Source organism: Helicoverpa armigera, chromosome 18 (assembly GCF_030705265.1).
Source record: "Helicoverpa armigera isolate CAAS_96S chromosome 18, ASM3070526v1, whole genome shotgun sequence".
NCBI classification, from domain to species: Eukaryota; Metazoa; Arthropoda; class Insecta; order Lepidoptera; family Noctuidae; genus Helicoverpa; species Helicoverpa armigera.
In genome coordinates this window covers 625811-640281 of record NC_087137.1, presented here as the reverse complement: position 1 = coordinate 640281, position 14471 = coordinate 625811, and the positions used below count along the sequence as shown (strand labels likewise).

The 14471-nt window shown below is 35.4% G+C and overlaps 1 protein-coding gene and 1 long non-coding RNA gene across 2 annotated transcripts in view; one reads left to right on the top strand and one right to left on the bottom strand.

Annotated features, from left to right (window-relative positions):
- The window catches only part of LOC110376742 (centromere-associated protein E), a 63302-nt gene that overhangs the window by 24270 nt on the left and 24561 nt on the right, over positions 1-14471 (top strand). Inside the window, exons 11-20 of the mRNA XM_064039031.1 lie at positions 866-1001; positions 1422-1554; positions 1745-1854; positions 2030-2148; positions 2390-2546; positions 3430-3597; positions 4441-4491; positions 5056-5415; positions 5721-5852; positions 6188-6349. Of these exons, the coding sequence (XP_063895101.1) occupies positions 866-1001; positions 1422-1554; positions 1745-1854; positions 2030-2148; positions 2390-2546; positions 3430-3597; positions 4441-4491; positions 5056-5415; positions 5721-5852; positions 6188-6349 (1528 nt within the window). The remainder of the gene's footprint in view (positions 1-865; positions 1002-1421; positions 1555-1744; positions 1855-2029; positions 2149-2389; positions 2547-3429; positions 3598-4440; positions 4492-5055; positions 5416-5720; positions 5853-6187; positions 6350-14471) is intronic.
- LOC135118100 (uncharacterized) lies at positions 10592-14091 on the bottom strand. Its single transcript, XR_010277361.1, has 2 exons — positions 13733-14091; positions 10592-10955 (listed from the first exon to the last, which is right to left on the bottom strand). It is a non-coding gene; the product is annotated as an uncharacterized LOC135118100 (long non-coding RNA).

Here is a 14471-nt window from a genome sequence, read left to right as displayed (position 1 = left end):
GTATCGCTTACTCGTAATTGCACTTGTCTCGATGCAGATAACATTTGTACCACACAAATTATATCATACTCGCAGCATCGTAGCTAGCATGTAGCTCATTCCTATCACATGCTTGTGTTAAGAACAGGGAAGTCTAGCCGCGATAAATCTTTAACAGTTAAATATATTTGTATTACGTTAAAGACTTTCCGGGTGCAATGAATAGTTCAGCAAACTTTATGACTTGAGCTTGACGGGGACAGTTTCACTGTAGCTGCAATTATTTGCGGAAATATGGCTGTTAAAAATTGCGTGCTACTTGTTAGTGCCAATAAATGGCACTTTAAAAGCATGATTTTGAGTATGGAGATCGAAGAAAAGTATTTATTATAAGTAGAAATCTACTACCATATGAGAATTTTAACGTAATATCCACGAGAAACGAACGATAAAAATTCTAAAAAGTATCAAATGATCGTGATGTGTACCTGGCGATGCGCCAGCGCATATGCCCTTTCCATGTTAGTGTTGCACTTACTCGTGGGTGGCGCACTAGAGGTGAAGCAACACGTACGAAATATGGAGTGTCAGGTTAACTTACATTTACAAAACAAGCAAACAAACCTGTATTTGTATTATGTTTTGCTCTTTCTGAGTTCTTAGAGGCTTTGCAACGGGTTTTAATTTTTGTGTAACAATGTTTTGTGTGAAAAAGAAAAAGACACTGCGGGCGCAATGTCTTCAGTCAAACAATGGTCGTATTAACCTGAATTTCCACAGAAAATATCAGAAAATGATACTGCATCTAATATCGACCTAAGTTGCAGTATCTATACCTAATCTATACTAATGTGACAAATAAACCAATATATCTGTATATTTCCAGCACGTTGAACGAGGAGGAGTCTCGTCCGACGACGCCGAACGTGTCGGGCGAGCTGAACCACAGCGTGGTGTCGCGCAGCGGCCGCCACGTGCACTTCGCGCCCGATCTCAACGCTATACTCACCGACTTGGACGAGGTGGGACTTATTCAACTACAATTAACAAGTTTGAATCAGAAGGAAATGTTGATTTTGTGATATGAAGTACTACCCGTGCCGATAAAGAATGGGATTAGAAATCGTGACAGCTGTATTCAATTCTCGCTCATGTTCTATAGTGTACATTCTTTATCGGCACGGGTTGTATATCGAGTTAATGCGACCTATACATTACACGACGTGTTCCAATGCAATAACGTCGGTTACAAATACATACCACGACAACTTGATATAGGCATCGCGTTACCGTATTTGTAGTCCACCTAGGACTACGCCTAAGAAATATCGACTTCTGATATCACCATGATAACGATCGAACATTTTTTTTACAGAGCACATAAATAATATAATATCGAATTATGTAAAAAGTGTTACTATATACTTATGTATTTTATCCAGGAGAGCATAGTAAACTTCCTGCAACAGCAGCGGGACCTGAGTGCGGATATCAAGAAGGAGCTGGAGAACTCTCTGAGAAGACTGAGACATGAAGCCCATTCGCTGCTCGATTTGTCTGCTAAACTTGCTCCTCGTAAGTAAACATAACTTTACACATAATAAAACAAAAGACGGACAATAAACTGATCTTTAAAGGTACCGTTTGTAATGAACTTTATTCTAAAAATGATATATGATTGTAGTATCATCACAGTTACCCAGGTTACCTATTATTTAAAGAAGAGCGAATATTTTTGCTTATTTATGTGTTTTTTCGTTTACAGGAATCCGTCCCGACACGAGTAACATGCTGGAGTCCAGTATACAGATCACCGAGCTAGTGCACGATTTGGATAACAAAGAGAATTGCGACAACTGTGAACTGCATAGAAAGGCAACCATTTAATATTATTTTATTTTTAATTTTTTTATCAAAAGATGAATTGATGATGAAAGGTTTCTCATGAAATAACAAAACTGTAAAAAACTAATATTCACGATTTATATAGGGCTTAGTAGATACTTTAACTGCTAACTGTTTAATTACTATTTGAATTTTGTTGTTTTAGAACATGGAAGAAGCGATGGCGGAGTGTTTGCAGCGGGAGAATTTGCTACGTTCAGATCTGGAAGCTGCTATGATCAAGATCGCGCAGCTCATGACTAGCGGGGAAGTGATTGCTGAAGGGTCAGTATAATTATAATTTAGGTATATGGAATTTATAATTTTTCATCTGATGAGGCTGGAAGTCGATTCCAACATAATTCATAAAAGGACAAATGTTCATTAGTCTTGGTCACATTGTTAGTATTTAAATTTTGTTATTACTTTTTAGATCTGTGTATTTATTTCTTTCTGTTTCTTTTTTTCCAACTTTTTTGATGATTTGTCATAATGTTCTAACATTGTATCTACGTGTGTCTGTCAGCTACGGCACGGGTCCGCAACTATGCTCGCTTCCGCCGCGGTCCCGTCCGGCGCCCACGTCGGCGCAGTCGCTGGACGGCAGCGCGTCGCCGCGCGTGCAGCGCCTCGCGCATGACATCGACTCGCTGCAGAAGGAGAGGGACGACCTGCACCAGCAGGTCTGTGAACATAATAATGCTGTTTACTATAGTGACAGATTAACTTGCACTACACACTGACAAACACTGACACATATGATTTTGCTATGCAAAAGTTGTCACGTAAATTACACTGGTTTATTATAATTAAAATAATAAGCTGAAATAACATACGTACTGATCATATTTGTAACTAACATAAAATTATATAGAAGAGGGAAATTATATAACTTTAAAAATCTATACGTCTCTATATGAAAAGTCCACCTACCATTGTATAAAATCACAATAAAACATTCGATATTCACTAATCCACACAAGTAAATATATTATCACAATCATATATGTAAATAATTATATATTTGTCACTATCGTATAATAATTCCGCACTTTGACACGCTGCACACGCGCAGGTCAAAAGGATGACCGACTCACCCGTACATAAGATTTGTTGCGAAAAGGTAAATGCTAACAACACGCTTATATATCATGTGTATGTGCTATATGTTGTTGTGCATGTAATTTATGTTTATCTTGATCGTCAAGTCTCTTAATGTTTGTAAAATTAAAGGACAACTGAAAAATAGCAACGTTATTTATATGATTTCGTTCTCGACCCCAATAAATTCGCAAAATGTAAGGGTACTATTTTGTATTTACATATTTGTATTGTAGTTTTCTTGTGTTGCATGATTGGTTAATTCAAACATACTGTTCCATAGTAATTCGATTTTCAACTTATTATTTTTAGTGCTCGAACCGGTTCATAGTGACTTATAATAAGTTTGAAAATATTGCAAGTTTCTCTCATAATTTCAACTTCTTTATTAAAATACTTTTATTCTCAATTTGACATTCTTTTCCTCCAACAAGAAACATTACTAAATTACCCTTAATTCCCCAGCTGGAAGCAGCGAACCGTCAGCTCCGTTCCACCCGTCAGTTCGTAGAGGAGCAAGCCGCCGAGCGCGAGGCTGAACGTGACGAGTTCGCGCGACGCCTGCAGGACTTGCGCGATGAGAACACCAGGCTTGCTACACGGCTGCAGAACAATGCTAGGATACTTAATGAGGTTAGTAAGGAACTTGTAGTGTTGTGGTGATGTTGGTGTTGTGGTAGAATCACTTTATGATAAACGCAAACCTAGCAGAATTGACAGTGGCGAAGGAATCGAAATGTAAAATTTTTAAGATGAAAATATCGTTTGAAATCGAATCACGATTACGCATGGCGGATCAGTCATATATTATTCGATGAAATTCGAATACTTCGCCGCGGTTGATTCGGATAGATGTGCGCACACCATTAGTCAGTCCTATAGCATTTCTTTATCTTTAATGGAAAATTGAAGTTATTTATGAAGAGCTGTATGGATGGCATCTATGTTTTATTTATATGTGGCGTGGTTAAATGTGTTAAAATATTGAAAATTCTGATTGTGATACATGTCTATCAACTTTAAAAAAAAAAGTATAATTTGTCTAAAATGATTCCCTTGCAGATAACGATTTTAGTGTTTTGATTTTCATGTATGACAAGCAAGATTTATTTTTTCTTAACTAAATTAATTTGGTTGTTGGCACTTTTGACCTTTACTTTCAACCTTTTCTACTAAATGTCTTATTTTTTTTCTCTATTTGCACACTCACTAATTTTATCCACTTACCAATACGACAAACAAAACAGTGTATAGCATTTACGGCTTATATGACTAGAACCAGTTTTAATTAAATTTTATAATGTACCTGGTTTAGTCAGCATCAAATAGCCTTATTATATACCCAAAAAATCCCCAGTGGTTATCACAAAATAAAATCTACTTATTTAAGGACCTGTTCCTCTGTAAGTCGGTTAAAAAAAGCTATGTAATGTTTGTCGTATATATGGTAAACTAACCCGGGCGGGCTGCCCACAGATGCACTGCCTGCGCCTCACGTATTGCAACTGTCGTGAACACGACAAGCACGTAAGTCCATATGTCTTGTTTTTGTAGTAGGTACGCAATTTCGTCAGATTAAGTGTTATTCGATAGTTATGTTGACTCAAAATAGTTAACAGTAATTGTCAGAGTCATATTGTGAACTCGATTGAGTCAACGCAACGATGCTCTACTATCTTTATTAGCATAATAGTAGAAAGTAACCAAAACTACGGAATCATTAAAACGTTTTGGACACATAATCTGACATAAATGGTATAACTTATGTATTTTTATTGTAGTCTATGTCGTAGATGTTACTGTGTAGTCTAGTTTATATGTACTTGTTGAGGTTTATTTCACTTAACAGCATGTTGAGCACCACTTTAGTACATGATAATGGTGTAAATTCTATTTTCTCTTTTTATCTCATGACCATACCCTTTTCTATCTTTTTGTTAACCATCATAACAAATTTAAAAAATATTATCTCTTTGAAATCTCTATAAATCATCTTCATGTCCTAATTAGCACTAATCCAATTTCAATATTCGATATTTCATCGAAATCACCCAGCCTTCTCATCTTCTCACATTTTCCCTCACGACACAGGTGGAACAACTCGAAGCTCAAACTCGGGAGATGAACCAAATTATTACCGAACTTGAAACACGAAAGGCCTCTACGGACGACCAGCTAAAAGCTTCTGATGAAAAAGTGGTCTTACTTAGAGACATCATTGGGAATTTAGAAAGCCAATTAGAACAAAAGACGACTCATGAAACGGAAATACTGGAACAGTTAGAACAAATGAAAAATACTATAGATGAGAGGGATAGTAAGATGAGGACCTTGTTGGGGGAGCTCGAGTCGCTCAAGAGTGAGCGAATGGAACAGAGTGACGTCGTCTGTGTCAAGTGTAGCCAGGAGGATGTCAAGATTTCCGAACTGATGGAAAGGGTTAAAGAACAGGTTTGTTATGACGGAACTTTGTATTGCTTTAAGTTTTTTGTAAATATATTTCAGTGTAAATAGTTAATTCAATGTTATTGGTAGCCATTATATTTTAATGTACAGTCCCATTGATACTTTTGACTCATTATCTACTTTCCAGTTTATTTCTTGACTTAATTTTTTTAAGTCATCATTTTCAACTATTTAACTGCCTCTTCTTGCTGAGTAGATTAAAAAGCTATATTATATTTATTCACTTGTGTAGAATTAAACCCTCGCTAAGTTGTGTAGTGTTCGATATTGACAGCAATATCTCCCCACAGTGCCAATACTTGGAGGATCGTATCCACCGTCGCACGCGGGCGCTGGAGCGCGTGCACGAGCAGTGCTCCACCAGCTGCAGCGAGCCTAGTGAAGACGTGTCGCTTAGAGACCAGAGACATAGGCACTTGGAGGTAATTGTGACAACAAACTAGTACAGCATGCTCCTGATGTCAATTATAGAGGTTTGAACTCTGGAACAATTATTAAAATAAAGCTCATAATATCAGTAAAGTAATTGTGATCAGTTGATCATGAACTTAAAACCTAGGCGTCTTTAATGGCACTTCAAAAAGTCTATTACTGAGTCATTGATGTTTATCTTAGTATAGCACTGTAGCTGAAAACTGGAATCACAAACGTCCATGTTTTAATCGGATTCCGAGCCCATAACCGGCCATGCCTGACTTATTTTGTAAGATTTTTTAGCATGAATAATCACATTTTAAATCCTGTTTCCTTTCCTTAGGTGAAATCCCCTGACACGGAGGCAACCCCCCGCACAGAACACATGTCGGAGCTGCTGGGCGTGTGGGAGTGCTTGGAGACGCACGCGCGGGCGGAGGACGCCGTGCTCAAGCGCGTCGCCGACCTCGAGATGCAGAGGGCACAGCTTAAGGATATTGCACAGGTCAGTCTAGTTACAGATGAAAACTTGATTATTAGGATCTTACCCCGCTATCATGGGGTTATTGACTTGTCAATAAGATAGTCAGTAGCCTCATGTAAAACATTGGTTCGCATCCAGTTCGTTTTAAGGCAACCTAAGGCTAGAAAGATGATGATGAGTGTAAGTACATTTACGAACATTCACTCCATATTCCCAAATTGTAAAAAAATTGGTGTTGTTATACGAATCGCAACAGCTTATTTCGCAACATCCCCAACCAACGTGCCGTTATTTCTTTGAGTCGTTTTATTTTCGTTGATACCTAAAAGTAAAATAAACTCTGAGAGCAAGAACATGTTTCGCTTCATATGTAAATGAAATAATTATTTCTCTTGGTGACAAACTTTAACGCCGAATATAAGTAAAAAAACACGCTTTTTATAGAAAACCGAACTAAAAAATAGAAAATAATATAAATTAATAATAGTGTGAATACAAAAAAAATATATTTTATTAAATAAAAGCGTGGGGTGCATGGTGTCAATAGTTATAAATATTTTATTGACACATATGAGTAGAGTGATTTTCATTTCGATAATATCTTAAAAAGCACCCCACGCTTTTTTTTAATAAAATTTTTTTTTTTGTATTCACACTATTATTAATTTATATTATTTTCTATTTTTTAGTTCGGTTTTCTATAAAAAGCGTGTTTTTTAGTTTTTTTAAACTATTATTTATTTTCTACTTTTTAGTTTGTTTTAAAACTATTATTTGTTTTGTAGAATTAAAATTCTCTTTAGTATACAAAATTTTGACAATATTAGAGAAAACGGCTAAAGATAATTATTGGAAATAAAAATTAACATCGAGTCCTGCCTTATCGACTGTAGAGAAAAATTCTTGAAAATTTTAATTAATTTTCTTACCTTATCGACTATAGTTGAAAATTATATAAATTAACAAAAATCATATTTTGCTAATTGAAAAGCCTAGAAGTCGGTGTCTAATGGATGTTACTAAGTTAATTTTGCCACCGATTTCTAGGCCGATGCACCTAAAATTAGTTTTTTTTTTTGCTTTTTAGTGTTTTGGGAAGTCGGTTTAATTTTTTTTGTAAAAAAGTTTTTTATTTAAAGCTTTTCAGTGATACGAATAGTTGTCACTATCCATACAAGTGGGAAGTTCTCATCAATACAAAGAATATAAGTCCAAACGAGATATTTTACATATTCAGCTGTCGAGTTCCCTCGACTTTCTCTGGTCTCCATCATCAGGTCAGCTCCAAACCTTCACTGTTGCATAGGTCTTGTCAATACAAATAATTTAAGCCCAAACACGAGGTAGTTTACAAATTCAGTTGTCGAGTTCCCTCGACTTTCTCTGGTCTCCATCATCAGGTCAGCTCCAAACCTTCACTGTTGCAAATGTCTTGTTAATACAAATAATTTAAGCCCAAACACGAGGTAGTTTTCATATTCAGTTGTCGAGTTCCCTCGACCCTCTCTGGTCTCTATCATCAGGTCAGCTCCAAGTCTTCACTGTTGAATAGTGATTTTAGGCGTACACCTGAGTGTCAAGTTTTTACCCTTTGTATGCCTACAACTTTCGAAGGTTGCCCTCGATTTCTTAAGGTTTCCATCATCAGATCCTGACCTGATGACTATGGGACCAACTGGCAGCTATTCCGAGTCGAACAAAAAAAGAATCACGTAAATCGGTCTATAAACCTCGGAGTAATCGATGTGTATGTGTAACCTCCTCCTTTTTGGGAAGTCGGTTAAAATGGAATAATTTTATCAAATTAGTGTATTGTCATCGGTCCTCAATAAATCTACAAAGTTTGAACGAAATCTGGCCGTTTAAAGTGGGTCAAAATCGCGCCCAAAGAAGTCGGTTACAAACATACAGGTGAAGCTAATAAAAAGCGTGTAAAAACTCAGTGCCAAGTTATAAAGTCATCGTCATTTACTTTCTGTCAGTAAAACGCGTATATATAAAATACATACACATAAAAACACTAAAAAATTCTAAAATTAAGTGTGCTCTTGCATTTCCCCAGATTTTAAAGTGGATTTTTCAAGTGCTATAAAAGTTTATATTCGCGCTGATACCAAAAATATTTCATACGGGAGTGAGTCAACGACACGTAAAAGTATAGCATAGCCTGATATATTTTGCTGACAGTTCGTGGGTAGTTTATTAGCAATAGATTAAACCGACATACCAGAGAATGTCAATGAGCGAGTAACAGTTCGTAAAATATTATTACGGGCGCTTACACATACGCATTCCAATGCTACTATTATTGAATATTTGTTCAGTTAACCTATAAAATTGTCGTACATGAGAAACACTGGAACTTCACAAATGTTTGTCACTCAAATAGTTCATCAGCTTAGGCGAGCTATAAATTACTCTTTTCTTTTATCGGTCGCCGCGTCTCTTTTTTGAACGTGGAAGAATAGGGTGCCTATCATGATCTCCCAAAATATTTGGTGTAATTTTCATATTTTTTACCAAACCGGAAAGCAAATGTAATATTTTGTTGTATCAATATAATAAACTCTAGGTTACACAACTCGTGTGACAGTGAACATTGGAACAATATTTCCTGGATAAAGCATGTGGTACAAGCAGAGACCTTGGTAGCGCTCCATTGATGGCTGGCGGGACGCCAACGATTTATTTTGATAACGCACCGCTCTTTCACAATGACTGGCCAACGCTAGCGAAATGTCAATTTCGCGGTTCAAAGTCGCCTTTCGACACTTTTTTATCCCCAATTTTCTCTGTGGTGTCTTCAATGAATAGTTTGAAAGCCAATGTTACAAGAAATGTGTTATTTTTAACTGCACTTATTCTTTAAAGAGTCCATCAAAGGTTTAAAATATTTTTGTCATACAATGACAGTTTAATAGAGCAGTTTCGATATTCAGAGAAGAGCTGGCGTCTCGTCACGGCGATTAGCGCGTTAATCGTAGTTCTAAGTATTGCCTGGCAACGATGATGAAGCCGTCACAGATTGTAATCGTCACCTTGTTCTGGGAACTATACGCTCAGGTGTGAAGGGATCTCGCAGGTGCCATTATAATATTAATAGGTTATAGTGGCTCGTTATCAAATAACGCTACTTTCATTTTCTTAGCTTTACCTAAAATCTCCCATGCCCCTTAACCATTTACCTAAATATACTAAGAAATTAGACACACTACTTTTATGATACTACTTCACCAAAATAATGAGCAGTGTTTCGAATTCGTGTTAAATATATGAGCTGAAAGCCAACCGGTGCACGGTGTTGTTGTATTAATATAATGTGCACACAATCTATTAGTGGCTCCCCGTTCGTATGGAATAGTAAACGGCAGTTATTGGCTCTAAATATAATTTGTAAACAACACGTTTGAACGTACCACAATAGTTATTTTATACGAGTAAGTAGGTATATAAATTGTAAGTACACTTTCAATTTTACCATAAAACAAACGCCTACATAGAACGAATAGATTTAGTATTGCTTTCTGCTCAATTCGGAGAAATGAAAACAGAAATATATACTCACCCTATAGCTAGAATCGCTTTTTACAGATACCTAATCCTGAAAATATAGCATCTTAATCGCATGACATCATGCTGAAAGCATAGTGCACGTTATCAAAACAATCAGCCTCTATTTTCGTAGTAGACTTTCGCTCCACGACACGCCACCGCGACTCCGCAAATAAACAATGAATAAGCCACAAATTACTGCCAATAGATGAATGATGAACACCAGAGATTCTGTAAAAATACCCTCAAGTTCAATGATAAGTGTTTGCTTTAGTTGTTTGGTTTACATTAAAGTACTTGATGTATGGTTATTAGCATGTTTGGGTACGGATGTTTGAGGTAGGTAATCGTTGTAGATTCTTTACAAATCGGATGTTTTATGCTGATCCAGGAATTTGGGAGTTCGTTCAACCTTTTCTTTCTGGTTTTAAATCTTTCACATCAGATCTCTCGAATTTGAGGGAACGCTTCCTTATTCAGTTTACTAATGTATTCCGCATTTTTGCCTCTGGATATCCAAAAAACAGTAAAACTATAGGAGGTATGGGATTAAAAGAAATAATATACTAATTTGATATTGAAATATTTATTCTATACTTTAAATGGTACTTGGAAGCAATACGTCCGTCTAACAAGATCCCGTGACGCAGTGTGTGTAGAGTTAAATAAACAGTAGATTGTTCAGATAGAACAAAGAACAATGTTATCGAAAGTTAGGGGTATTAGTTTTTGCTTTATATAATCCAACACGCCCCCTCAAAAATTAATCCCTAACTTTTAGTCATTCGTTAGTTTACTATACAGTATCTAGTCTACAATTCAACATTACAAAGTGAATACCAACTTATAAATACGACGTAACATATTATACTTCCAAGTAAGGTCTGGGACAACTGTACAATAATGGTCCAACATTTGCTGCACAGGATCAGGGAAAACCCAGAAAAACCTGATCAGACCATTTCATAATGAAATTGTACTTAAATTAAAACTTATTCTATACCCAATCCTTTTCTCAGTCTTATAAAAGACACGACTGGTAAAGGTTTTGTCAACAAGTCTGCCAACTGGTTACCTGTGGAAATATAATTTAATTTTATTACATTTTTCTCAACTTGTTCTCTAGAGAAATGATATTTTATATCTATGTGTTTGGACCTTTTATGACTTGTTGGATTATTAGCTATGCTAATACATCCGTTATTATCTTCATATAAAATAATGGGCTTATTAATTTTAAGTTTATGCTTTCTGCCAGAGACTTAAGCCATAATGCTTCTTTAACAGCTTCATATAAAGCCATATATTCGGATTCAGTAGACGAGACCGCTACTGATGTTTGTCTCTTTGTACACCATGTAATTGTATTTTGATCAAATAATTTAAACACATATCCAGTAGTGCTTTTCCTATCATTACAATCGTGGCCACCCCAATCTGAGTCGACATATCCACTTAGGATGTTATTGTAATTATTTCTTGTATATGTTAACTTCAAATCAATTGTGCCTTTGATATATCTTAAAACTCGCTTTAAGCATAACCACAATTCTTTATTGTTCTTATTTGTGTACCGACTTAAAATATTTACGCATGTACTTAAGTCCGGACGCGTACAAAGCATAATGTACATTAAACAACCGATCAGGTGACGGCATGGTGCGTCACACTTCTTATCAGCGTTAAGAGCTTCATAGTTTAATTTAAGCTCCATCGGTGTGTTTATAGGATTGCAATCACTCATATTAAATTTATTCAAAACGGTTTTAATGTAAGCACTTTGGTCTAAAGTAATTTTATCATGGTGTCTCTCTATTTTAATGCCCAAAAATAATTTGATATCGTGTAAGTCGGTCATTTCGAATTTAGTCATTAAATATGCTTTGAAATTATTCATTGTTTGCAAATCTGCACATGCTATAACTAAATCATCGACGTACAAGATTACGTAAATATTTTTAGAAATGTCTCCTTTACCTTTCATATATATACACCTATCTACTGGGGAGTTCTGAAAACCTATTTCTTTGAGACATTGTTCAAATGTTTCGTACCAACATCTAGCTGATTGTTTTAAGCCATAAAGAGCTTTGTTTAATTTGCATACGTAATTATCTTTACATTTTACACCTTCAGGAACTTTCATGTAGATTTCTTCCTTTAGTGTACCATTTAGAAATGCTGTTTTTACATCCATATGATGAATCAGTAAATTATATTGATTTGCGTAGCTAATTAAGAATCTAAAGCTTGCTATTCTAGCAACTGGTGCAAATGTTTCATTATAATCACTAAGATATTCTTGACTGAAACCTCTAGCGACAAGACGTGCCTTATATCTTGAAGGTTGACCTGAAACGTCATTTTAATAGTGAATATCCATTTACAGTCTACAATATTTTTATTTAATGGTTTTGGTACTAATGTCCATGTATTATTTTTCTTAAGAGAATTGAGTTCTTCTCTGACTGCTTTTTCCCACTGATTCCTATCGTTCAGAGATTTAATTTCATTTAATGATTTTGGTATATTACTTGTGATGGATAACGCACTATAAACATCATAGTCATTTTCATTATATGATTTACGCGAACATGTTTTCAGTCTTTCACTTCTTCGTAAATTTAAAAATTCATCAGGTTTATCCTGATTTTTGTGTTTCAAACTACTCTCAGATTCATTTTCAGGTTCATTCGGTATTTCATGACTACCGATTTTTCGAATTTTACTTGTACTGCATTCATCAGATTGAGAGCTATCTGATTTAGGGCCAGAACTATGAGACTTATAAGACACTGATTTTGTTACGGAGTCATTATCAGTTTCGTCTTGGGAATATGTATTATTACTCCGTTCAGGTCGTAATGAAGGCCTAGATTCGATAAAATTAGTCTCATCAATTACAACGTCCCTTACAGTTTCATATTTTTCGAATTCTGTATTCCAAACTTTATAACCATTGGGTTCATAACCTACCAGTATTCCTTTCCACGACCTATTGTCAAATTTGTTTTACTGGTTTTATTATGAACATATACAGTTGAACCGAAAACTCTGAGATTTTTAACGCTTGGTTTCCTATCATGCCACATCTCGTATGGTGTCTTTGATTGACTTAAAGCTTTCGTAGGCGTAATATTTATTAAATAAACTGCAGTTAAAACTGCATTTCCCAAAACGTTTTGATGCTTTAGTGCCATTTAACATAGCACGAGCTTTTTCTGTTATTGTGCGAACCATACGTTCTGCAACACCATTTAACTGTGGGGTCCTAGGAACTGTTAAATGATAGCTTATGCCTCTTTCTCTACAGTAGTTTTTCATTTCGGTGGATAAGTATTCACCACCGTTATCACTATAAAGATTTACTACTTTGAAATTGAATTTAGCCTCACTTTTAGCGACATAGTCTTTAAAAGCTGTAAACACTTCTGATTTGTAAGTTAACATATACACCACACAATAATGTGTGTATTCATCAACAAATAAAACAAAATAATTTCTGTTATCTATTGTTGGAGGTGTTATAGGACCACAAACATCTGAATGCACAATAAACAGAGGGCGTTTAATGTAACTTTTGTCTTTAACTTTATTAAAAGGCAGGCGAGTCTGCTTCCCATTTATGCATGCTTCACACAACTTATCATTTGGAGTTACGGTATTTATTTCATCTAAGTCATCAATCATATTATGACATTTTAACTGCAGGAATTTAGTTTTACTTATATGTCCTAGGCGTTGATGCCATAATTCATATTTATTTTCATTAACATAACATGCTTGGGAAGCGGATTCCCTTTATTACTGGTATTTTAAACTCTAGAACTATAAGATTATTCAATGTCTTACCTTTCATGATGATTTTACCTTCCTTTGTAATTTGTGTGCCTTTGTCATCAAATATTATGGTGAATCCTGCTTGCTGCATCTTTGATACCGATATTAAATTATATGGTACTTCGGCACAGAACAATACATTTGTAAGTATTCCTTGCACTCCTGTTTGACTGATAAGATTTATGTTTCCCTTTTAGTTGCTGAAATAAATGTATTGTTTTTAGCTACTGAAATTTTAAAGGAGGATTTAAACATTCAAACGATGTGAAGAGATCATCTCTATTTGTGATGTGATCAGACGCTCCTGAATCTAATAGGAATTTAATTGTCGAGTGGTCTTTTCATAATGGTATGCGCTTGTCATGAACGCAAATCCTGAAAAGAAGAATTCGAGGTCGTTCCCTCTTGCAGGGCAATAGTTTGGACTTGTCTTGTCCTTTCTGGGGCATTGTTTTGTATATTTGTCTGTCTTTTGAAATAGAAACAATCCTGTTTCTTGTGTCCTTTGCGTCCACAGTAATGACATTTCACAAATTTTTGTTTGTTTGTTTTCTTGAATGTTGTATTCTTCAAATAGTTTTGTTTTGTGCGATTGTATCTGTTTTATTATATTTTTCTTCAACATGGAGTATCTTTAAACTGGTATCACGACTCTCGTTTTTTAATTTTACTTCGTGATCTAATAGTCTAGTTTTTACAAAACCGAGAGTGATATTTTCTTCAGATAGTGTCTCAATTGCAGTGATAACGC